The following is a 24,856-nucleotide window of genomic DNA, read 5'->3' on the forward strand; positions in this document are numbered from 1 at the left end:
CCACATGGCCAGTGGCAGTGTCTGCCGGGGACGGTGGCAGTGGGTGAGATGACTGGGGGCCCTGGATGCCAGACCTGGCTCCATCCCCCTAATATCTGTATTTCTGAGTCTTAGGGTCCAAGTTACCTCATTTGTAAACTGCAGATGATAAAAGCTGCCCTCCCTATTGATGATGTTGCCAAGAGAAATGAATCAAGTGCTTTACAAAGTTAAAAGGGTCTATTTTTTACTCACTGAATTTGAAAAAAAATTGATACAGATTTTGTATTTCTATATTCCATGAACATGTTTTTTTCTGCTTTGAGACTGCCGTTTCATCTGTACAATGTAATTACTGCACTGCTGTTTTTGGATTTATATACCTTCTTATAGATCATTTTAACTGCCTGTGATGGTACTAGTTAAAAGGTTACCATGGACTCATACATATCATGGAAAATTAGAATAGATTTGATATATTAATAATTACACCATTATAGAATGATTTCAGCACCTGGGTCTCTTACCTTAATAATAATAGCTGGCATTAATTGGGCATTATTTATGTGCCAGGTACTTTGCACATTTTATCTCTTCTACACTTCATCCAATGACGTAGTTACTATTATTAGCCCCATCTTACAGATGAGAAAACTGAGGTTTGAAGAGTTCAAGTTAAATTGTACAGAGTGGGACATTTGGAAGATGGCAGGGATGGGATAATTGGCTGGGCACTGAGAGTTTCAGCGCTGTCTGCCTCCCTATCACTCATGTCAGGCTGGCTTGTGGTGCTGTGGGCAGGGGGATGACACTGCTCGTTCCAGTGCCAGGACACACCTTTGATGAGCCATTCTCATCCCTGCCTATACAATGAGGCAAAGGGACCATAAAATTTCTGTAAAACATTTATGGAAAGGTGTCCTCTATGTCTTCTAGTATATAAATCAGGCCATGAAAGAGGTATTTGAGTGATGAGCTCCCTGTCTTCACCATCCTGTTTCCTGATTTCCATTTCCCCCCATTCACCAGCAGTGGTTCCCAAGGCCTTGCTTCCTCCCCAGGGCATACCGTGGAGCACAGTTGGACTACCATTGCCTGGGTGACCCCCACCCAAGGAGCCTCACAGCCCTCACACCTACCAATATAAGCTGCTCCATCTGTCACCATGTACTTGTTGCGATTTAACCTAGGAAAGGTGTGATTCTTTTGTTCTTTTGTAGCACAAGCATTCTCTCTTTCCAGATCAAAAAATTTCTGTAAGACAAAAACAGGTAAATAAGAGGAACGTTTCTGGTCTTGTCCAAGAGCACAAAAGGATGTATTATCCAAGTATCAACAATAGACCTCATGATGGGTTATTAAAGCCATAATCTTATTACCTCACATAGATGAAGCTATTTTTGTTCTCAAATCTAAATAGGCAACAAGAGAAAATTAGCATGCTCAACGAGGTATATAATTAACACTTTTAAGCTACAAAATGAACACAAAATTCCTTTTCTTTTTTCAGCAGGATAAGGGCCAGAAGGTTGTTTAATTCACATAGTCTTATTCATCAGGGTGCGCTGGCATTTGAAGCATGCCTTAGGGTGCTTTCTGTCAAGCATGGCAATGAACTGAATGAGTATTCTTACATGTTGCATACATTACGTCAATGACTAGCTGATTAAACCAGGGATTTGCAAAGGTCGAAAGAGACTTTGCCATAGGAACAAATACTTTTCCATCTGAACACCTAAGTCTAGGAGCTCTTTTGATAGGCAACGGAAAAAAAAATCACAATTTCAAACCGTGAATTCTGAATTTCAACTTTTATTGACTCAGAAGGCAACATTCCAGTTCACCCAAGGCCAGGAATGGGGCAGCTAAAAGAAGGGGTATGACTGCAGGAACGGCCAGGCTATGCCTTAGGGGTCTGCGGAATTTGCTAAATTCTCAGACAAGGCTTAAACTGTGGCTAAACTCATGGAACTCCATGACTCAGCTCACTGGAAGACATAGTCAAAGGTGAAAATATCAGTTATCCCCTATATGGGAAAATGGTGAGTATTTTCAGAACTGCCTGGAACCTTTTGGAATGTCCACAGCTATAGAATCATGTGTATTTAAAGGAAAGAAGAGGCAGGGAGGAAAATGGCATGATACCTAGAAAAGGAGATGTCATTTGCAGTTTTAAAACCGTAAGTGTTCACATTTGGCTTGAGGAAATAATGAGAGTTGGACTCCCCTCCCCTAGCGTGGTAGAACGGTGACAAGCTAGATGATCGCTAAGATCCCTTCTAGCCACAGAAGTTCTATTTTGAGTTTTTGTAAAACCCTTGAGGCTGCTCACAGTGCAGAGATCAAAATCTACCTAAAAACTGTCTATTCCACAACACAGGTAAACATGTGATCTGTGTGGCTCTCAGGGCCATATCCCCACGGTTATAGACAGTGATACCTGGTTCACCCAGTGTCCTCAGTTCCTGTCTTCTGCAAAATCTGCATTCGTTTCTGGACTCTTCAAAGTGACCTAATAACCTGTGAATGTTCTTAAGTCACAGTTTTATGTTCATGAGGTCACACGAACATTGAGAGCATCACCACCAATAACAGCCAGAAGTTACCTCGCTTGGACATTCTATCACCACACATGGCCACACGTGTGACTGTTTCCTTTTGGGAAAGATATTGTTGTAGAATCAAGATGGATTTCAAAAAGAATAAAATATACATCTTGAGTTAAGTCAAGGATAGAGTCACAGCTTGACGCTTCAGTAGAAACCCATTTGCTCTAGCAAGTCAAAGATGGCCCTTAAGAGGGGAAACAGCTTTCTCTGGAAGACTAAAATGACAGCAGAAATCAGGTTTTATTCACTGATATTATTCGACACCTAATACACTGTGGGTGACAGCAAAGACATTTCAAAATGGATTTATTAGTTTGTTTAAAAAAAAAAAAACTCTAAAAAAATCAGCTGACTAGGACAATTTTGTGCTTCGCAGTCTTTTCTCTTTCCATGAGCCCCTCATGGAGACAAATCCACATCAGGCCTGGAGGTGGTTGGAGGTGTGGGTGCCCACTCCTTTAAGGACAGAGATTCCCTACCTAGTTCCCAGGCCATGTGCTTTATCATCACTACCAGGCTCCTGAAGACACGCTCTATGCAATATTCCAATCCCCACTTTTCTTGGAAGAGTTTATCACCCATCTGTGTTCTAGACATTAGGGCCATAAGCTTCTTGCCCATCTAGGTTTGTACTGATGCTTAGAAGTGTATGTCCTCTGTTTTATACAATGGCTATGTGTGAACTATTAATGTTTGGTTTATTCAAGAAAAGTGACCATCTGTGTTCAAAAACATCAAAAAGAGGAAGCTGATTAAGTACTATAAAGTTTGCAATGATGGATTCTACTTTCCTTGTAATTTTTGGTAATTCTTAGAGCAGTTGACATTTCACGCCCTGGAAGTTTCAACTGCAGGTGCCCTAGTGGCAGGTGTGCTGTTGGGCGGGAGGTGGTCAAGAAACAGCGGGTGGGCATGGACCTGTGACTTGGCCAGAGGAGAATTTGGAAAAGGAGATTGGAGCAAATGCACCATATGGTATACCGAAAGCTCCCGACTGTCCTCTCTGCTCCTGCTAGACCTCGCGAATAACAGGGGCTCCTCTGAGTGTGGCTGTACTGACCTCCAGAGTGCATGACTTCACTGGGCAGCCTCTTCACCCGTGGTCACCCTTCCCCAGCACACGCCTGCAGAAAATGGCTAACCACACCTTGGACTCAGGCACTGTCCTGGGTTCTGCCCTGTCCCCTCACTGGCTTGCAGAATCTTTCTTATCGCTCTGCCTTTATTAGCTCCCTTCTTTGACTTCGTATGTCATGCATGCACTCATTCAACATGTATGTTTTGAAAACACCAAGCGTCATGTGAGTCATTGGTGAACTAGACACCTGTTCTTTTTCTCACTTTTTCCTGGAGCTCCATATGCCACTGTAATTATCTGGAAAAAGCTGTTTCTGAGCTGAATCAATCCCAAGAGTTCTCTTGTCTGTGAAAAGGTATTGAATACAATTAGACTCCATTCTCCTGTGTCTCTGACTCCCTGGGACTGCACCTGCTTCTCCCCTGATCCTGGGTACCTGATTCCAAACCCAGGTTGGCGCCCTGATCCAACTCCTGGTTATTTCATTTATTTGAAAATCTGGCCTGGAAAACAGATCTGTGGTAGTAATCACAGTCATGCTATTATTTCTAATACTTATACTGATTTGTGACTACACAGATGTGTGCATGATTTCCTCAGTTTACAAAAACCAGTTAAATAGAGATCAGAATTTCCATTATCCATCAAAGTTACCAGACTATTACGGAGATTAAGATGAAAACACAGGAGAGAAGCATTATTTTTGGAAATTTACAGTAAATTCTACATTTTAATGAATTTAAGTTATTAATAATTTCATGAAAAATAAAATTTAAAATATCTTACTGGCATGAATGAGTTACAAACATCTGACCTTTTTTTGATCCTCAGGGATATAATTTGGATGTGTAGCTTCTTGTATCTTTGAGCAGATGCAGTAGATGATGTTTTGTTTTTGCTTTGAGACAGAGTCTTGCTCTGTCCCCAGGCTGAAGTGCAGTGGCAATCATAGGTCACTGCAGCCTTGAACTCCTAAGCTAAAGTGATCCCCTGGCCTCTACCTGCTGAGTCCTGAGTCCCTAGGACTACAGATGTGCACCACCACACCTGGCTGGTTTTTTTTTTTCATTTTTTTTTCCTTTTATGTAGAAATAGGGTGTTGCCATGTTGTCCAGGCTGGTCTTGAACTCTTGGCCTCAAGTGATCCACTTGTCTTGGCCTCCCAAAGTGTTGGGATTACAAGTGTGAGCCACTGCACCTCGGTGTATATGACGTTTCTGAATATAGATAAGAAAGATTAAAAAGGGCTTTGTGACTGCAATGATCTCTTCTACATGCTGGGGCCTTGGAGACATGTTTAAGAGTTCAGGTTCTGGAGTTCAAAAGATTCAGGTTTGAGTCTTGCCCCATTACTCATGAGTGTCCTGGAGAGAGGTTATCTAATGTAAGCTTCAGTTCCCATGTCTATAAAATAGGGAAAGTACCTGTTTCACAGGGTAATTGTAAATATTATTTCTCTTAAGTGTTTTTGTAGAGATGGGGTCTCCCTACGTTGCCCAGGCAGGTCTTGAACTTGTGGCCTCAAGTGAACCTCCTGCCTTGGACTCCCAAAGCACTGAGATTACAGGCATAAGCCACATGTCTGCCTGTCTGGTTGTGGATATTACATAATCTATATAAGGCATTTAACTCAGTGCCTGGATAACTGTATATACTCATGAATATTCATGAATATAACACTTTCTTCACTTATTTAAAAAGTATTAAGTACTTACTAAGTTCAGGCAATGTGAAGTGCGTGTTGCTATAACAGCAACACAACAAAAACTTAATAAATGATGTAGCACTGGTTTACTCATTGGGCAGCGGGCAGCAAGTAAATTGGTATTGTAGGATGGAAAGATGAAATTTCATGTTATATAGTGACAAACTATTTGGTAAAACCATAACCGGCATTTATTTGGAAGGCATACCAAGTACCACCGAACCTTTGGCTAATAGGGCTTTGGCTGTAGGGACTAGGGAAATGAATTGTTTGTACTGTGTGTGGTTATTTGTGGTTTTTTTTTTTGTTTTTTTTTTGAGACAGGGTCTTGCTCTGTCTGGAATGCAGTGGCGCAATCTCGGCTCACTGCAACCTCTGCCTCCCGGGTTCCAGGTAATGCTTGTGCCTCAGCCTCCCAAGTAGCTGGGATTTCAGGCGTGCACCACCATGCCCAGCTAATTTTTGTATTTTTACTAGAGATGGGGTTTCACCAGGCTGGTCTTGAACTCCTGACCTCAAGTGATCCACCTGCCTTGGCCTCCCAAAGGGCTGGGATTATAGGCATGAGCCACTGTGCCTGGCCTGTTAGTTGTGCTTTTAAAAAGCTTATGAGAGGAGATAAATAGGCTCAGGGAAGGAATGGCTAGTTTACAAGTGGAAATGATAGAGAGCAGATAGATCAGAAATTTGGTATTTCACAGGGTTAGAAAGCTGATTGTACCTAGAACTCAATAGAAGATAAGTATGAAAAATCCTTTAAGTGGCCAGTGAAGACTGAGCCCTGTAGAAAAGATGAAATAATTGGTGTAATTTTAATAGGGGTAATCTTCCCACCTGTGTCTGATGGTCTTGAATGAACCCTATCATTAGAGAGAGAGAGAGAGAAGTCTATGAAGTAGAAAGCATAATTCATCAAGTTAGGGAATTATGTACAACAAGAAACTTTGGACATGGCTATGGATACATGGAAATAACTAGAAGCAAGTACATCAGAACCTGCTACATTTCTGAGAAACTTGCATTGCCCAAGAAACCAACCAGCTCATGCTAGGACCCCAAACTCCTTTAACTGTTCATGCCTTAAAACAACCTTGGGGCCGGGCGCGGTGGCTCAAGCCTGTAATCTCAGCACTTTGGGAGGCCGAGACGGGCGGATCACGAGGTCAGGACATCGAGACCATCCTGGCTAACACGGTGAAACCCCGTCTCTACTAAAAAATGCAAAAAAACTAGCCGGGCGAGGTGGCGGGCGCCTGTGGTCCCAGCTACACCGGAGGTTGAGGCAGGAGAATGGCGTGAACTCGGGAGGCGGAGCTTGCAGGGAGCTGAGATCCGGCCACTGCACCCCAGCCTGGGCGACAGAGCCAGATTATGTCTCAAAAAAGACAAAAAACAAAAAACAACAACAACAACAACAACAACAACAACAAAACCTTGGGTCCTCGGTCTGAACCAGCAGGCGTATGAGGACTTCACAATACCTTCCCAGAAGAGCTTTATAATTGCTATGGACCAGGGACTGCCATGGGCCTCCCAACCTTCCCTTTCTAATGGCGGTTTTCCTTGTGCTTATCCTGTTTCTGTACTCAGGAAGGGAGATAGCCGTAACCTGATTTTGGGTATTTTTTGGTGAGCAGTGGGGAATTCTTACTGTTCTGTTTTAGTTTTTACATTGACAAACTATGATGTACCGCTTTCAGGCGCGACGTCCAGAAACGCACATCACTGGAAGACTGTGCAGTGACTGCGTGAAACTTGGCATTTTCTCCCTTGTGGGAGGTGGGAATGAGGGTTCTCTACGAGGGAAGATGAGTGAAATGGATCCGGTGTACCAGGAACTTCAGATCATGATGATTCACAAACCTGTTCCTTTGTCACCCTGGAAACACAGCTGGCTTTCTGAATAGGGTCATAAGCCTCCCTGGCTATTAGGCATGGCCATGTGAAAGCTATCCAGGCAGTGGAATGAAGGCTAAAGGGACGTTCCCTACCTCTAGGCCTAATCCAAAAGTGCCTCTCACATAGTCCTCCAGTTCTGCTCTTCTCCTGTCTGGCCTTGGGATATTCAGGGTCAGGGCGATCATGGAAGCCATGTGTCAAAGTTAATTGCAGAGCCCTTGATACCCTGGGTTCCTAAATCAAGGGATGCAGCTTGGTTACCTAGAAGAGAGTCTGCCACAGGCCAGATTCTCAGTGCGTGTTTGTTGAATGACTGCATGGGGGTTGAGGAAAGCTGAGACCTAAAGGATTAGTGGTTATGAGGTGGGTAAACATGGAGAAGAAGAGTGTTGTAGGCAGAGGGAATAGCTTGCACCAAGTCTGGAGCGGAGGAAGAGGGCGATGAGGATTGGGGTAGAGTCAAAGACGAGCTAGAGAATTAACACATTTCAGATCTATTCCCAATCCCCAATCTTACCTCCCTCAAGGTCTCCAGAGGTGGATTAGTATGTGGCCCAAGGGACCTGCGGCAAGCATGGGGACCCAGACTAGGAGGCTTTGGGTGGGGGGAGTCTGTGCTGGTGCATGCACCAGTGCTCTGTTGGTCATAGTCTTACAAATGAGAACAGTAGGTGAATGGGGTAGTTCGAGCAAAATAGAGAGGGCCAGGCGCGGTGGCTCATGGCGGTAGTCCCAGCACTTTGGAAGGCCAAGGTGGGCAGATTGCTTGAACCCAGGAGTTCAACACCAGCCTGGGCAACATGGTGAAGCCCCATCTCTACCAAAAATGCAAAATTAGCTAAGCCCAGGGATCAAGGCTGCAGTGAGCCGGGATTGTGCTACTGCACTCCAGCCTGGGTGACAGAGCAAAACACTGTCTCAAGAAAAAAAAAAAAAGAAAAAAGAAAAGAAAAAAGAAAATGGAAAGGATGCAACAGAACGGGAGAAGAGGGCTGGACAAAGAAGGTATCAGGAAACATGAGCTCTACTCTCCTTTTTTTGTATGTGATTGTTTTGAAAAAACGTGCTTTTTGAAGATTGTCGTCCTGGTTCTCACTGGACGTTTACACGTAGGTGTATGCTTGCAGCTTTCACACACATGCAGAGGGCATTCACTTTTTATTTAGTAACACAGTCAACACAATACTTACGACTTTCAAACTGCAGTTGGCTATTTCGGTGCAAATCGCTTTAAGAGATGAAATAAAGTTAAACGTAAGGGGATCAGTTTCCTTCCAGAAGCTTATAAGGAGTCGAACTCTAACGCTTCGTAAAACTAATGCTTCTCTTATTTTTGCATCCAAGTCTGGCCAGTAAGTCCTGCAGAAATCATATCCAAATAGTAAAAACAAAGAAATTTAGTTTGGGGAAAGAAGTTTACTAGACAGCACAGAACATTGATATTACTCTGATCGTTACTTTATCCTGTAATATATAAACAACCTCATCGGAGAGGTTGAAAAACATACAAGCCTCTCAGCTTAGGCACCAAGAAATGATGATTTGCTGGGACCTGCCCCTGCCTGAAAGGAGGTTTCCTGCCACCAGGTCCTTGGGCTGTGTGGGCTGGGGTGAGGACAGGCTGACTGCCACCACAGGCCACCTTTACTACATCTCTGATGCTACCTGGGCCTCAGTCCACTAAGAACTGATTATCCAATAGAATTCCAGTTAGGAACCCTGAGCACCCCCTCAGTCCCCAGATGCCACTAAAACTTCTCTTTGGTGACTGTCCCCGAAATGAACTTCTGCTCTGGTCATCTGAGCTTCCCCACACTTTCCATTCCCGACTGTCCTTGCCGTGGTCTCTCCTGACCAAGACTCCCACTACTCCCCTACCTTCCACATTTTCTACAGGGCTTTTGGAATCTTCCAACGGGCAAAGTTTCCCCAACAGGCTCGGCCTTTCTCTGAATCCTTAAGCCTTTGCCTTAACTGAAACCTGATTCCTCCCTGAGGCCGCAGCTTCTCCTGACATCCTGCGTGCATCTCCTACCATGACCTGGCCGCTTGGTTTATGATGCTGGGCAGCCTCCTGCTCTGCCTCTGCCGGCCCCCAACACACGCCGTCACTTCCAGAACCGTCATTTAATTCTTATGTTAAAACAAAAAGCTTTCCTGTCTTAAGGACCAAGCCTTAAATCATTCTCCCTCCCCTCGGCCCTGACATTTGTAGACCTTTTGTTTACTCATCAAACTCTTACCCTATATTCTGGGCCAATTCAGTATTTGAACTAATGATATATTATTTGAAACTGTAGCCTGCCAGTGTCATGATCATTGCACCTCTAAAGGCCTCCTGTCCTGATTCCCCACTCTCTTAATCACTCTTTCGTCACATGCAGGCTGCAGATTCATGATGCCTTCAATCAGCCCGGTCCATCAGCCTCTCCTGTCTCCCTTGCCTGCCCAGCCTCATCTCAGTTCTGATCACTTGAATAATACTTGCCTCTCTACCTTCCTCTTGCTCTCGGCAAAAATCTAGATCCTGGATCCACACTACAGTTCTCTTTGTCTGGTTTTATACCCATGAAGCTGAGGAAAGACCGTCTCAGCCTTGTGCTGGAACTTGGTTTCTCTGCCTCCAGTCAGGCACTTCCTCGATGACCACCACGGTGATCACCTAAGGCAGACCTGGTGAGGCTACTTCTTGAATTAAAACAGTGGGGCCGGCGTGGTGGCTCACACCTGTCATCCCAGCACTTTGGGAGGCCAAGGTGCGTGGATCACTTGAGGTCGGGAGTTTGAGACCAGCATGGCCAACATGGTGAAACCCCATCTCTAATAAAAATACAAAAATTAGCCGGACATGGTGGTATGCGCCTGTAGTTCCAGCTACTCGGGAAGCTGAGGCAGGAGAATCACTTGAACCCAGGAGGTGGATGTTGCAGTGAGCCGAGATCGTGCCACTGCACTCCAGCCTGGGTGACAGAGGAAGACTCCACCTCAAACAAAACCAAAACAAAACAAAACCCACCCCTCCACAAAAATCCATCAAGTGGAACCGCCCCAAAGTCACAAGACTCCCCCAGTGGTTGGGATCTCTGGTTTCTGGCCCTTGCCCCCTCTTCAATTAGATCTCTCACCACTTTACCTTGAGCTCTTTTTTTCTCCATCTGAAACTTGGCTCATGCTGTCCCTTCCACTGGGAAAATTTTTCACCCTTTCTGACAAATTCCTGAGTTTTAAAAAGTTTTTTTCAAGAAATTTTTGTGGAGAAACTGAATATTTTGAATTGTAAGTCAGTGAGCATCTCCTCCAATGGGCTGCTTCTAACCCTGAAGCTGCGCGGCGGGGGCTCTTTTACCTAGTGTCTGTGATATTCTCTATAGATGTTCACTGTACCAGTCACACCTCTGTTCTAACAGTCTCTTTCCTGTCCTGTTAGATGGAGGTTGAGATCATATGCTCTTCATGCTTTAATCACTAGTCACAGTGCTCAATAAATATTTGTTGAATGAGGCTGGGCGCGGTGGCTCACGCCTGTAATCCTAGCATTTGGGAAGCGAAGGCTGGTGGATCACCTGAGGTCAGGAGATCGAGACCAGCCTGGCCAACATGGTGAAACCCCGTCTCTACTAAAAATACTAAAATTAGCCCAGTGTGGTGGCATGTGCCTGTAGTCCCAGCTACTACTCGGGAAGCTGAGGCAGGAGAATCACCTGAACCTGGGAGGCTGGGAGGCAGAGGTTGCAGTGAGCTAAGATCTTGCCATTGCACTCAGTCTGGGTGACAAAAGTAAAACTCTGTCTCACAAAAAAAAAAAAAAAAAAAAAAAAAAAATTGTTGAATGAAAACATGAAAGGCATTAATACTTGAAAGACTAATCAGGCTACATTTTTATTATTCCTTTACACACTTACCGATTTCCTTGTGAAAGATGTATTTTATGTGACTGAAGAAATAAATAATGAACAACTCCAAACTGAGACCTAAATAATTAAGTGACTTGCTTAAGAAAGAGAGCTTGATTGCTAAATCAGGAAGAAGTGAAATAGGGCTTCTGAGTTTTTTTTTTTTTAAACAGAGTTTCACTTTTGTTGCCCAGGCTGGAGTGCAATGGCGTGATCTCGGCTCACTGCAACCTTGGCTTCCCAGGTAAGTGATTCTCCTGCCTCAGCCTCCCAAGTAGCTGGGATTACAGGTGCCTGCCACCACGCCCAGCTAATTTTTGTACTTTTAGTAGAGATGGGGTTTCACCATGTTGGTTGGGACGGTCTATAACTCCTGACCTCAGGTGATCCGCCCACCTCGGCCTCCCAGAGTGGTGGGATTACAGGCGTGAGCCACTGTGCCTGGCTGGCTTCTGAATTTTTACTGTAGGATTTATTTAGTCACAGAACATTGCTCCATTCCCTTCCTACTATCTTGAAAAGTAGAAGTTATTTCTAACACTATGGCTAAATAATAGTGTGTGTTTTTTATACATGCTGTTAATCATTTCTGATTTGAGAGTGTATGATTTTTTTCTCTTTCATTTGGATGGTTGGCAATATATAGACTAAAGGTTAAGTCTGATAGATTAATTCCATTAACATACTGAAATTTGATAGTATTTACCTATTTATTAAAGTTGAATTCACTCCTGAAAAGCTTTTCTGGGACTAGATAAAGATGAGTAACCAGTCTGAATTTATACAAATAATTAATTTATCTGATTGAGAAGAATTTAATTATAATCTTGATGCTTGGACAACTACTTATGTCTCTTTGGTGATCTTCCAATTTAGAAAGTTAAAAGCATTTACAGGTTTAAAATTTTAAAAATACAATAAAAGAAGTTTCATTTAATAGCTGAAATTGTAGATTCACAACCAAAATGCAAAATTTCAAGTGAGCCTCTGATTTTTAACATTCTTTTCATTTTCTCTGGATTTCTAAAATATTTTAGATCCTCCATGCTAATTATTTACCCCTTCACCATAAAGAATCTCAATTTTGTTCATAGAACTTCAGGGAACAAAGGTTTTGTCAATCCTGAGAAATCATCATGCCATCCTAATGTGTAACTCCCTGAACTTGACCTTATTCTCCTTCTCAATAACAGAAGAATCAGGTAAAACCCCTATTATGTTTTGAAATGTTCCCAAAGTGGAGGTAAAATCTAAAACTAAATCTAAAATCAAGTGAACAACAAAGGGAGGAAAAATAAAAAGGAGGGATAGAAAAGGTGTGGAAGTGTGTCGGGAAGAAAATCCATGAATGTCCAAAGGATGCTCTGTGTGTGTGTGTGTGTGTGTGTGTGTGTGTGTGTGTGTGTGTGTGTGTATTGAGATGGAGTCTCACTCTGTTGCCCAGGCTGGAGTACAGTGATGTGATCTTGGCTCACTGCAACCTCTACCTCCTGGGTTCAAGCAATTCTCCTGCCTCAGCCACCTGAGTAGCTGGGATTACAGGCGCCACCACACACAGCTAATTTTTGTAAAGATGCACAATATTTTAAAATAAAAGTGTTTAAATAAATGCATCTTGCAGCTAAAAGTGCTTTTCTACTAACTGTTATAAGAAACAATCTTTTCTTGGAGAAAGACTCTTTCTGTAATCCTATGGTTATTTGCACAAAGAAGCTACATATTATGCATCATGTAGGGTTGGTGATGTAAAAATTATTCAAGCAATATAGGGCATACTTAATCATTTAGCCTCAGTAAATGGTTGTTTTGAAACTGTAATATTCCAAATTAAAAAGGCCTTGGGTCACACTCCGAAAAATATGTACTTTGAAAACATTTCCTGGATCAAACTTATTATTCAAGCACCTCTGCATTCCCAGCAAGAAAGCAAAAGTGGAAATACCTAAGCATGGCCATGCATTTATGCATGCAATGATTTTCCAAAGAGTTTGTCATAAATTCCATCCCTGAATTTATTCCATGTTTGCATGCTTGAACAATGATGAATTATTGAAAAGCATTGCATTTTTAAACTGTTCTCTTTTCACAGAGAAGGATGGATTGACTAAGAACATATATAAGTTTCTCTCTTTTTTTTTTTTTTTTTTTGAGGTGGAGTCTCTGTCTGTTGCCCAGACTGGAGTGAGTGGCACAATCTCGACTCACTGCAAATTCCACCTCCCTGGTTCACGACATTCTCCTGCCTCAGCCTCCCAAGTAGCTGGTACTACAGGCACCTGCTACCATGCCCGGCTAATTTTGTTTTTGTATTTCTAGTAGAGACAGGGTTTCACCGTGTTAGCCAGGATGGTCTCGATCTCTTGACCTCGTGATCCACCCGCCTCGGCCTCCCAAAGTTCTGTGATTACAGGCATGAGCCACTGCGCCCGGCCTCTTTCTCCTTTACATTGAGAAGATATTATGAGAATTTGGCATTAAATGAAGACTGCTGTGAATATAAAACAACAATGCTTCCCTTAAGGAAAGTCTGGCAAGACTACTCAGTTTCAATACACCCTTTTCAGGTATATCCTTGTTAATAATTTTCAAAGGATAATTTTTTTCATATAATATTTTATCTTTTATCCTTTCAAATAATTTTCAAGTTGCGAGCAACCTAATTTTCTTTCGAAAGTTACTCTCATTTCCATAATGTAAAACTACTGAGGTACTTCCGTAGGGTGAGACCCTAAGCCTTTAAAATGGACTCACTTTAGGAAGAGGTCTATAATGAGTAAATTGCCAGTGCACACTAAAGAGCATTGAATGGTGTACTCTTCCTAAGGCAACCCAATGGCATCTCCATTTCCAGGCTGGCTTCTCCTGTGGTGCCCAGTTTAGTGCCTGGTCTTAGGGATGGGGTTCTCACCAGAGGCTGGGCATTCACTGACCTTTTGGTGCTCGTGCTGGAGATAGGCAGGTAGTCCATGACGGCGATGTACACGTACTGCTTGGCATCGTCTATCACACTGTAGATGGCATCTATGTCAAAACTTCTGTTTTTAGGGCAAAAGAGTTTTGGAGAATTCTGTGAAGACACAAAAGCCGAACGTTTAGTGTACTACTTTTTGGCAGCCAGGGATTTCTTTATTTCCTTTGTTCCCATGGACCTTGGCTTCTAACTATATTTTTGCCAACCTAATTTCTGCTTCATCAAATTAGACAAAGCTATTTTTAATCTTATCAAAGTTGAATAAAGATCAAAGTGTGGTGGGATGGGTCTCAAGTCTGTTTTGGAGAGAATTCTTTCATTATCTGACACATTTTGATTTTCAATTTTTATGTATTAAAAAGTTTAATTGATACATAATTGTATATATTTATGGGGTACATAGTGACATGATTCATATAATGTATAGTGATGAGATGGTAATCAGCATATCTGTCATCTCAAACTTTATCATTTATTTGTATTGGAAACATTCAATATCTTCCTTCTAACTATCTGAAACTAATATATCATTGTTAAGTATGTCATAGTTAACTACAGTCCTATAGAACAAGGGTCTCCATTCCCCAGGCCAGGGACCAGTGCTGGGCCGCAGAGCAGGTGAAAGACAGGCGAGCAAAGCTTTGTCTGTATTTACAGACGCTCCCTTGCTCACATCACCGCCTGAGCTCCGCCTCCTGTCAGACCAGTGGGGGCATTAGATTCTCATAGGAGCGTGAGCCCTACTGTGAACTGCACATGTGAGGGATCTAGGTTGTGCGATCTCCTTATGAGATTCTAATGCCTGATGATCTGTCACTGCTGCCATCACCCCCAGAGGAGACCATCTATTGCACAAAAACGACTCAGGGCTCTCACTAATTCAACAATGTAGTGAGTTGTATAATTATTTCATTATATATTACAATGTAATAGTAATAGAAATAAAGTGCACAGCCAGGGGTGGTAGCTCAAGCCTGTAATCCCAGTACTTTGGGAGCCCAAGGTGGCCAGATCACTTGAGGTCAGGAGTTCAAGACCAGCCTGGCCAACATGGTGAAACCCCGTCCCTACTAAAAATACAAAAAATTAACTGGGCATGGTGGTGGACACCTGTAGTCCCAGCTACTCGGGAGGCTGAGGCAGGAGAATCGCTTGAACCCGGGAGGCAGAGGTTGCAGTGAGCCGAGATCGCACCACTGCACTCCAGCCTGGGCAACAGAGCAAGATGCTGTCTCAAAAGAAAAAAGAAAAAAAATGCACAATAAATGTAATGCCCTTCGATCATCCCAAAAGCATCCCTGCTGACCCTGGTCCATGGAAAATCTGTCTTCCATGAAACCAGTCCGTGGTGCCAAAAAGGTTGAGGACCACTGCTATAGAACAATGGAACTTATTCTTCCTATCTTGCTGTTATTTTTATATCCATTAACAAATCTTTCCCCATCCCCTCTTTTCCCAGTCTCTAGTATCCTCTGTTTTACTTTTTACTTAGGAGAGAATTCTTGCTTTCCATGCACACACTTCTTTTTGGAGGAGCACTCCACCTCCAACCTTACACAATTCGGTCATACATAGCTATAATTTTCTCAGGTGCTACTACACACGCACACACACTGCACATAGCAAGCCATTTACCCCAGCATTTTCATTTCATCTGAAATGTGATGATGTGGGCATGAAAATGTTTCAAACTCAAAATCTAAACAAAAACAAACTGAAACATCTTGGAGTTTTTTTCTTTTCTCCAACATCTTTCATTGAGTTAGAAGTGTTGATCGTTGAGAAAAGGTCATCGATAACAGTGCAGGAAAATCTGAGGGAGCTATTAAGATGCCCAAATTCAGCAGGAGAGCCAGAGAAGAAGGACGTTCTGAGAGATTTAAGCAAAATGAAAAAAAGAGGCAAATTCTGCTGGAGGCATTTTTCTCATGTTGCTTGAGGTGGTTTTCATTTTATAAAAATACAGTGTTTGTAGATGCAGTTGCTGTAGAAAAGGAAAGCTGTGCTTGGTTTTCTCATCATTTTTCCACTGGACAGGACTGAAAATAGTGTCTCTCATAGTTCCTGTTTTCCTTTGACAAGCAATACGCTGTGACAAGTATGACATAAATAATGCCAGGGGCATTACAATGGGACATAAATAATGCCAGGATGTTTAATACCAAAAGGCTGAATAAACAGATTTTTGGAACTGCCTGGAATGAATGGTAGTATTGGGCGGTCAGAGTTCCTCCTCACCAATTACGTCTGGAACAACTCCCTACACTGCACAGCTTAGAGGTTTGTGAGATGGAGCTGTTGGACTGGATGCCCACCTTAGGAGGGGCATAGGGGTAAGGAAGGAGCATGCTGAGGATCACACACCTTCCAGGTTTCCTCACACAGAAAGCCCTCTTAGCAGGTGATCATGAGCAGGATGGGTCGGTTTTTTAAAAAACAATTTCAACTTTTATTTGAGATTCAGGGGGTACAGGTGCAGGTTTGTTACATGGATATATACTGCATGATGCTGAAGTTTGAGGCACAACCGATCCCATCACCCAGGTAGTGAGAATAGTACTCAGTAGTTTTTCCACCCGTGCTCCCTTCATTCCCCCCGTGCTGGTGGTCCTCAGTGTTTAGTGTTGCCATCTCTTTGTCCATGAGTACCCAATGCTAACTCCCACTTATAAGTGAGAACATGGTATTTGGTTTTCTGTTCCTGCATTGATTTGCTTAGAATAATGGCCTCCAGCTGCAACCATGTTGCTGCAAAAGACACGATTTTATTCTTGTTTATGGTTGCGTAGTATTCCATGGTGTAGATGTACCGTATTTTCTTTACAGGTTGAGTTTTTGATCGTTTATGTTTTTCTTTTGGAATGAGGATGAACTTCAATCCTGTTTTGTAAAGGTAGTCCTACACTCCTCTGTCATCAGCACACAGATACACAGACACTCCATCTGTCACCAACACAGAAAGCCTGTGCCTCTGCAGGGTTTCCTGGGTCTGTCCCTCCTCTTACTCTTGATCGCTCAGTAAGTTTCCCTCACTCGGGCACTAGTGCTGCTTGCAGGGATGTTCTAACCTCTTTCTAACTAACTGGCTTATCTCTGGGATGTTTAAAAACAAATATACATCACTCCCAGGATGAACTGACTCCTGGTTTCTCAGAATCCAGCTTGAACTCATTGGGAGGGGTGTATCCATGGCCCTGTGTCTCTGCCTCCTTCATTTACCAACTCCCATCCTGTCTGTGACCCCAAATGCAAGTAATTACCAGTCCACAGTTGTGCCCTCATCATGTCTGACTCCAGGCATCTCTGCTCATGCTGGCTTCTCTGGCTGATGTGTCTTTATTTTTGTCTATCAAAGTCCTACACTAATTCTGTTCTCTAAATTCCAGCTCAAATGTGATCTCCTCCATTAATTTTTTTTTTTTAATGGAGTCTTGCTCTGTTGCCCAGGCTGGACTGCAGTGGCACAATCTCAGCTCACTGCAACCTCCACCTCCTGGGTTCAAGCAATTCTATTGCCTCAGCCTCCCGAGTAGCTGGGATTATAGGCGCCCGCCACTACACCTGGTTAATTTTCGCATTTTAGTAGAAATGGGGTTTCATCATCTTGGCCAGGCTGGTCTTGACTACCTGACCTCATGATCCACCTGCCTCAGCCTTCCAAAGTGCTGGGATTACAGGCATGAGCCACCACAGCCAACAGTTAAGTTGTTTTTAAATCTCCAAAGGTTGCTTTTCCTAACCCTGTACTCCCATATTATTTATTTCTTTTGCTTTTTCTTTTTTACCATTTTTAAGTGTACAGTTCAGTGGATTTTAGGGATTGTATGTTACACATTTTCCTATGCCGTTAAAAATATTCAAATTATTTAATTCCCTTAGCCTGTCGGCTCTGCTTTAAAGGTTCTTTGGTTAACGTGGAGAAGCTGAAGGTCTTTGCTCCAGATGGCCGCTTAGGCCAACTCTGAAATGTGTCCGAACGCTCACATTTGTGTTTCAGTTAGGAACTCCCTGAATTTCACTGCTTGTTCCAAAACCAGATTTTGGTTTTGGGGAGGAAGAAATGTAGGCAGAGTTGTTTGTGGTCTCTTTACATTTGCTATTATCTTACAAATATGGACACTGTGGCCATAATTTAGAGGAAAGACCATGGGCTTTGGTGATACGGGCCAGACTCCAGCACTTAGAACCCGGGGCATCTTGGTGTGTCCCTTACACTTTTTGAGCCTCTGTTTCCTAATGGGGTTAATGACAATAACACACCTTTCATACTGGTTTGCCTTGCAACTCAAATACATGAATGGCCTGTTCGCTGGCTGGGTTCCATGCCCCTCTTCTGTGCGAGCTTTCATTCTGTCAGCAAATATTCCCAGGCTCTGGTCTAGGAAGGGGACATACATCAGTGACCAAGACAAGATCCTTGCTTTGTGGAGCTTCATTCTAGCACATGTTACATGGAATTGCATTCATCTGTCTATGTGTTTAGCCACTTGCTTGTGAGCTGCCTGGTTGTGTAGCTCTGGCATCTTGTGCCATGCACATATTACATGCTCAATACATACTTGTGGAACAAATGTGAAAGTGCTTCATAAATGCATAAACATTGGAGGTTTGTCTGTGGGAGTCTGTTGCTTCAATCTGGGTATTTCCAAACCTGTGTCAACAGATCTTTGTAAGCACTTACCTGCCCTATTGCTTCCTGTGTTCCCACTGCCTGACACAATGGCAGGTGCTCGAGCTCCATGTGTTTATGAAGGAAATGCATATTTGTATCAGTCCCCATGCACCTGCGGGCTGGGTGGTACTCCGCTATGTGTTCTAGAGTCTTCTACCTTTAAAAATAGTGCCTGGATAGACTAGTGGCTTTAAAATGTTTGCCCAGAATAGAAATGAATAAACAATAACACAAAAGAATGAGCTGGCAGAGGAAGTTAACTAGTTCCAACTGTTTAATTAAAGAGAGGGCTAAGCTTCCCTCTCATCACTCCTGAATTAATTTTCTGAGCCTTGTGCTGTGCACTTCTTTGTTCCATAGTAAAGTAGAAGGAGAGGGAAAATACAGGTCCTCTTCAATATTCCAGCTCTGTGGCAATCTTTTACCAGTCAAGACCTCTTGAGGGACCTGACTTCTAGTTTAATCTGGGTTTGTCTCTTAGATCAATAGGTGCCATATGAATGTAACTTATTTTGCATACTCATTGTATAATCACCTTGTACAGACCTTAGCAGGTTTTTAATTGTTTTATTAACAGTTTCATGGTTTTTAAAAAGTATATACTCTATTTGTAGAATATATATGTTCAAATATAATTAAATATGAAAAGACAACCCATGGAATGAAAGAAATAAAATACTGGCAAATCATATATTTAAACCAGACACCTGAACCCAGGAATTTTAGGCCAACCCCAACAACATAGTAAGACCTTGTCTCTATAACAAATCATATTTCAGTTTAAGGGACTTGTATACAGACTGTATAAAGAACTCTGATAACACAAATTTTTAAATAACCTAATTTAAATGGGCAAAATATTTCATATTTGATAGATATTTGTATCTCTTCTCCAAAGAAGAGATACAAATGGCCGATAAGCATGTTAAAAGATTTAAATCAAAACAAAAATAAGATTACATTTTATACCCTCTAGTAGAGCTAAAATAAGACAGAAAATAACAAGTGTTGCCAAGGATGTGGAGAAATCAAAACCCTCCTATGTTGCTGGTGGGATTATAAAATGGTGCCACCAATTTGGCAAACAGTTTGGTAGTTTCTCAAAATGTTCAACACAGAGTTACCACATTATCCAGTAAATCCACTCCTATGTACAAACTCGAATTACAAACAGCTATTCACATAAAAACCTGTACATGAATATAGCAGCACTATTTACAAAAGCCAAGAAATAGTAGTAATACAAATGCCCATCAGTTGATAGATGGGTAAACAAAGTGTGGCACATCCATACAATGGAATTATTTAGCTATAAAAAGGAATAAAGGCAGTACTGGTCCATGCTACACTATGGATAAACCTTGAAAGCATTATGTTAGGTGAAAGAAGCAATCACAAAAAAACTACAGAGTGTATGATTCTATTTATATAAAACATCCAGAAAAAGGCAGATCCATAAAGAAAAAGTAGATTGGTGGGTGCCAGGGACTGACAGAAGGGAAAATAGTGACTGCTAATCAGTATGGGGTTTTTTCTTTGTGGTGAAAAAAAGTTCTAAAATTAGATTGTAGAAATGGTTGCAAAACTGTGACTATACTCAACTCCACTAAATTGTATACTTCATTTTTAAATTTTAATTATTTTTATTTTTAATTTTTTATTACTTTTATTTTTTTATTTTTTGTATGTTTAGTAGAGATGGGGTTTCACCATGTTGGCAAGGTTGGTCTTGAGGTCAGCAGCTCAAGTGATCAGCCAGCCTTGGCCTCTCAAAGTGCAGGGATTATAGGCGTGAGCCACCATGCCCGGCCTGAATTGTATACTTTAAAAGGGTAAATTTTATGGTGTGTAAATTACATCTCTGTAATGCTGTTAAACCAATTAACAATATACACAGAAGGTTCTAAAGAGGAATGTGAGGTGGTATTTTTCCATAACAGCATCAAGTTCTGTTTAATGTCAGCCCTCACTCACTAGATATATCTCAGTACACATGACTGATAGGTGAATTAACTGAACAGTAAACAAGAAGTGAAATCTGTCTAACATCTAGATCAATAAAAACAGACCTGGAACTAGTCTTTTATCTTGGAAAGCAATTGCTTAAGCTTAAAGACTCCAAAAAGAAATATACAAGACAGAAACAGCCAACTATTGTTCCTATCCTCCAATTTCAATGGGAAATGCAAGAAAATTAGAATTATCTGGCTCAAGTTACTAGAAATCACACAGTTAAATCTAAGTGCCTATTTGTGTTCTGGGAAAAAATTGGAAATAATCTATATTTGCATTGTAAGTTAAAATTTATATCTAACTATGCTAAGTTATCAATTATCTAAAATCTAACTTTGAGAATGGTTACAAAGGTCTTCAAATACTGTTTAAGTATGTGTTCAACTTAGTCTTGAGACAATCAGCTTATAAAAATATACTGTTTTACGATACAACAAATATATTGAATTAAATTTGTCTTGGCATTTGTCTGGCATAGATTACTGAGAAAACTGTATGCATTCTGGAGCTTTCTATTAATATTACTACTAATAAAACCTACCCAACATTTATTGCTGCTTTTAGCCAGCACCAAGTGAAGTGCTGGGAATGCCAGTGATGAAGAGAATATATTAATAGGAGATGATTTTCAGAGTCTAATAAAATGGTGGGAAAGATGATTATAAATCAACAGTTCTAAAAATGTGACAAATGTTATAACAGAAGGGAGTTCCAGGAACTCTGTCTGAATGATACCAATTCCAATTGCAGGGTTTTCTGACTGTTTTTATACCTGTAAGATCTTATACCTCTCCAGAAATGGTGTTCAGTCAATATCTGTTGAACTGAAACGCAAAGGAAGGCTTGATATTATTAAAAAATAGAAAATAAAAAAGGAAATTAAAAATAGAAAGTAAACTAGAAATACCATTTGACCCAGCCATCCCATTACTGGGGATATACCCGAAGGGTTATAAATCATGCTGCTATAAAGACACATGCACACGTATGTTTATTGCGGCACTATTCACAACAGCAAAGACTTGGAACCAACTCAAATGCCCATCAATGATAGACTGGATTAAGAAAATGTGGCACATATACACCACGGAATACTATGCAGCCATGAAAAAGGAGGAGTTCATGTCCTTTGTAGGGACTTGGATGAAGCTGGAAACCATCATTCTGAGCAAACTATCGCAAGGACAGAAAACCAAACACCGCATGTTCTCACTCATAGGTGGGAACTGAACAATGAGAACACTTGGACCAGGAAGGGGAACATCACACACCCACACACCAGGGCCTGTCATGGGGTGGGGAGATGGGGGAGGGATAGCATTAGGAGATATACCTAATGTAAATGATGAGTTAACAGGTGCAGCACACCAGCATGGCACATGTATACATATATAACAAACCTGCACGTTGTGCACATGTACCCTAGAACTTAAAGTATAATAATAAAAAAGAAAAGCTATTATATAGTTTAAAAAACTACCCAAAGAAATGTCTCACAACTCATTTTGTGGTGAACTCTTTAAGAAAAAGCCACTTATGAATTTGCCCTAGAAAATAACAAAGGTATCGAATTGTAGTAGATTTTACTAAAGGCCTGAGACCACTCTCTCTGGGAAATACGTTAACTTTAGAATCAACAAAAACTGACTCTCCCTGTTTAAGGGTTAGTCTGTAAATGTATGCAACAACCATATTCACTTATCTCTAAGGTTGAAACTGTAAATTCAAAATCCAGTGACTATTCAAAATTTGTTTATTTATTCATCTGTTTTTTGCCATTTCCAATTTGTTTTTCGCCATTTCCAATTTGTTTTTCTACTGGGCCTGATCAAGTGATCCATGCTTGGCATGTAATGTCACTCTGCGACCCTCTGGATTAAAGGTTCCTTGGCAAATTTTCTATTGCACATTGGGAATTCTCCTTGGCCTCCTGGTCTTACAGGGTCATCTTGAGATGAATTGAAAATGTCTATATAATTTATATTTTGTTAGTCAAATGCCCTATACTATGCTACTTGCTACTCCATTCTTGACCTCCTCCATACAAAAAAGTTATTTTTAGCTCTAGCCAATCAACATCCTTCATAGTCTATTTGCTGCTCTTCACATTTATGTGAATTTGTTATTTAAGACAACTTGAACTTTGTCTTTTCTTTCTATTGTTACATGTCTAAATTTTCTGCTGGGGCCTTCATTTGAACAGGCAAAAAGGATAAAATTCACTTTTTATCTTCAATAAAATGCTGTTTAGTGACATAAAAGTTGTTGGCCTAAAAACACTGATATCAACCAAGGTCGAAATAGCAATATTAAATTGGGAGCATTACTTAGAGAAGTTGATCTGAACATCAGGAGAATTTCAGAAGCTTGCTTGAAATAAAAATTCTAAGCTCTCATCTCAGATCTAGTGGATAAGATCCTGGGTGGGGACAGGGGACACTGTAAATCTGTACTGTAAACAGGCTTCCTAGCCAATTTTTTTTTTTTTTTTTTTTTGAGACCGAGTCTCCCTCTGTCTCCCAGGGTGGCGATCTTGGCTCACTGCAAGTTCTGCCTCCCGGGTTCAGGTCATTCTCCTGCCTCAGCCTCCCGAGTAGCTGGGACTACAGGTGCCTGCCACCATGTCCAGCTAATTCTTTTTTGAATTTTTAGTAGAGACGGGGTTTCACCATGTTTGCCAGGATGGTCTCGATCTCCTGACCTTGTAATCTGCCCGCCTCGGCCTCCGAAAGTGCTGGGATTACAGGCGTGAGCCACCATGCCCAGCCCCTAGCCGATTTTTAAGTACAGTAAGCCCTCACTTAATGACATCAACAGGTTCTTGAATACTAAGACTTTAAGTGAACTGATGTATGATGAAAACAATTTTACCATAGGCTAATTGATATAAATGAGAGTTAAGTTGCTATGGCTTATTTCTTGTCACAAAAACAGCATCAAAATTCTAAAGACCAAAACACTTTGAATATTAAACATTGAAACAAATGTGAGCTATACATACATTTAAGAAAGACTAATAAAAACAAGTGAAATAATTATTTACCCTCTTACTCCAGTTCAGGGTCATAGGTGGCCGGAGCCCCTCACAGCCGGGAGCCCCATGGACAGGATGACATCCCATCGCAGGGCACTCACACTCACTCACACTGGGACCACACACAGATCTGCCAGTTCGTTTCACTTGCACAGCTTTGAGATGTGGGAGGAAACAGGAGTACCCGGCAAAAACCAACACAGACAGGTGGAGAATGCGCAGACTCCACACACACAGTGGCCCCAGCCAGAAATTAATTGGTTTTTTTTCTTATCAACATAATGAATGGGCATTGAACCAAACAATGTTATTGAAGGATCTACTGTACTACAGTTTGAGGACTAGGACTGTAGGCCCAGATATTTACGTTGCCCCTTTCCAGTAACATCTCTGGATAGCTGTGGCATGTGCCCAGCTGGGTGGTGGACTGGGAAGGTGAGGGTGGGTGGAGGGTGTGGCTAATGGTTCTTAGCAGAGTCAGAGGCCCAAAGCTGTTCAGGGAGCACTGTCCTGTTGTGTGGGCCTCTTGCCCACTTGCCCCAACCAGGTACAGCAGCTCTGCTTTTCTCTGATCTATACACTGAGATTCCCTCAGATTTATCTCATCAAACGGTTCTGCTAAAAACAAGTCTGAAAAATCAATGTAGGGCATTGAAAATAGGCTAATAGGCTCTGGTGTCAGAAGAGGTGGGTCCTGGCGCCTCTCTTGGCGTGCCTCATCTAATGGGTTTTTTGCTAGTAGGTAAGGTCGATACCTTCATTTGCAAAATGGTCACAACCCCATACCTAGCTTACAGGGTGATTGAGGGAATCAAATCAGATAACTCAAGGTATCTGACACAAGGAATGATTATCAAGATTTATTATGTTTGAGGATACGATTGCACATAAGGGTAGACACATTTTAACTCTTCACGTTATGGGACAGAACCACTGTAATTCATTTTTGCCCAATACAAGATCACACTTACACATTCCAACTTAATAAAGAGCCTTTGGAGGA

General features: G+C 41.8%; 1 protein-coding gene across 2 annotated transcripts in view; it reads right to left on the reverse strand.

Moving 5' to 3' along the window:
• Positions 1-24,856, reverse strand: part of PLD5 (phospholipase D family, member 5) — a 378,906-nt gene that overhangs the window by 7,817 nt on the left and 346,233 nt on the right. For both annotated transcript variants that reach the window (XM_011990030.1, XM_011990029.1), the window contains 3 exons: positions 14,094-14,230; positions 8,461-8,629; positions 1,119-1,233 (listed from right to left, as the gene is read on the reverse strand). In XM_011990030.1, coding sequence (XP_011845420.1) covers positions 1,119-1,233; positions 8,461-8,629; positions 14,094-14,230 — 421 coding nt within the window. The remainder of the gene's footprint in view (positions 1-1,118; positions 1,234-8,460; positions 8,630-14,093; positions 14,231-24,856) is intronic.

Source organism: Mandrillus leucophaeus, unplaced genomic scaffold, assembly GCF_000951045.1.
Source record: "Mandrillus leucophaeus isolate KB7577 unplaced genomic scaffold, Mleu.le_1.0 Scaffold367, whole genome shotgun sequence".
Taxonomy (NCBI): Eukaryota; Metazoa; Chordata; class Mammalia; order Primates; family Cercopithecidae; genus Mandrillus; species Mandrillus leucophaeus.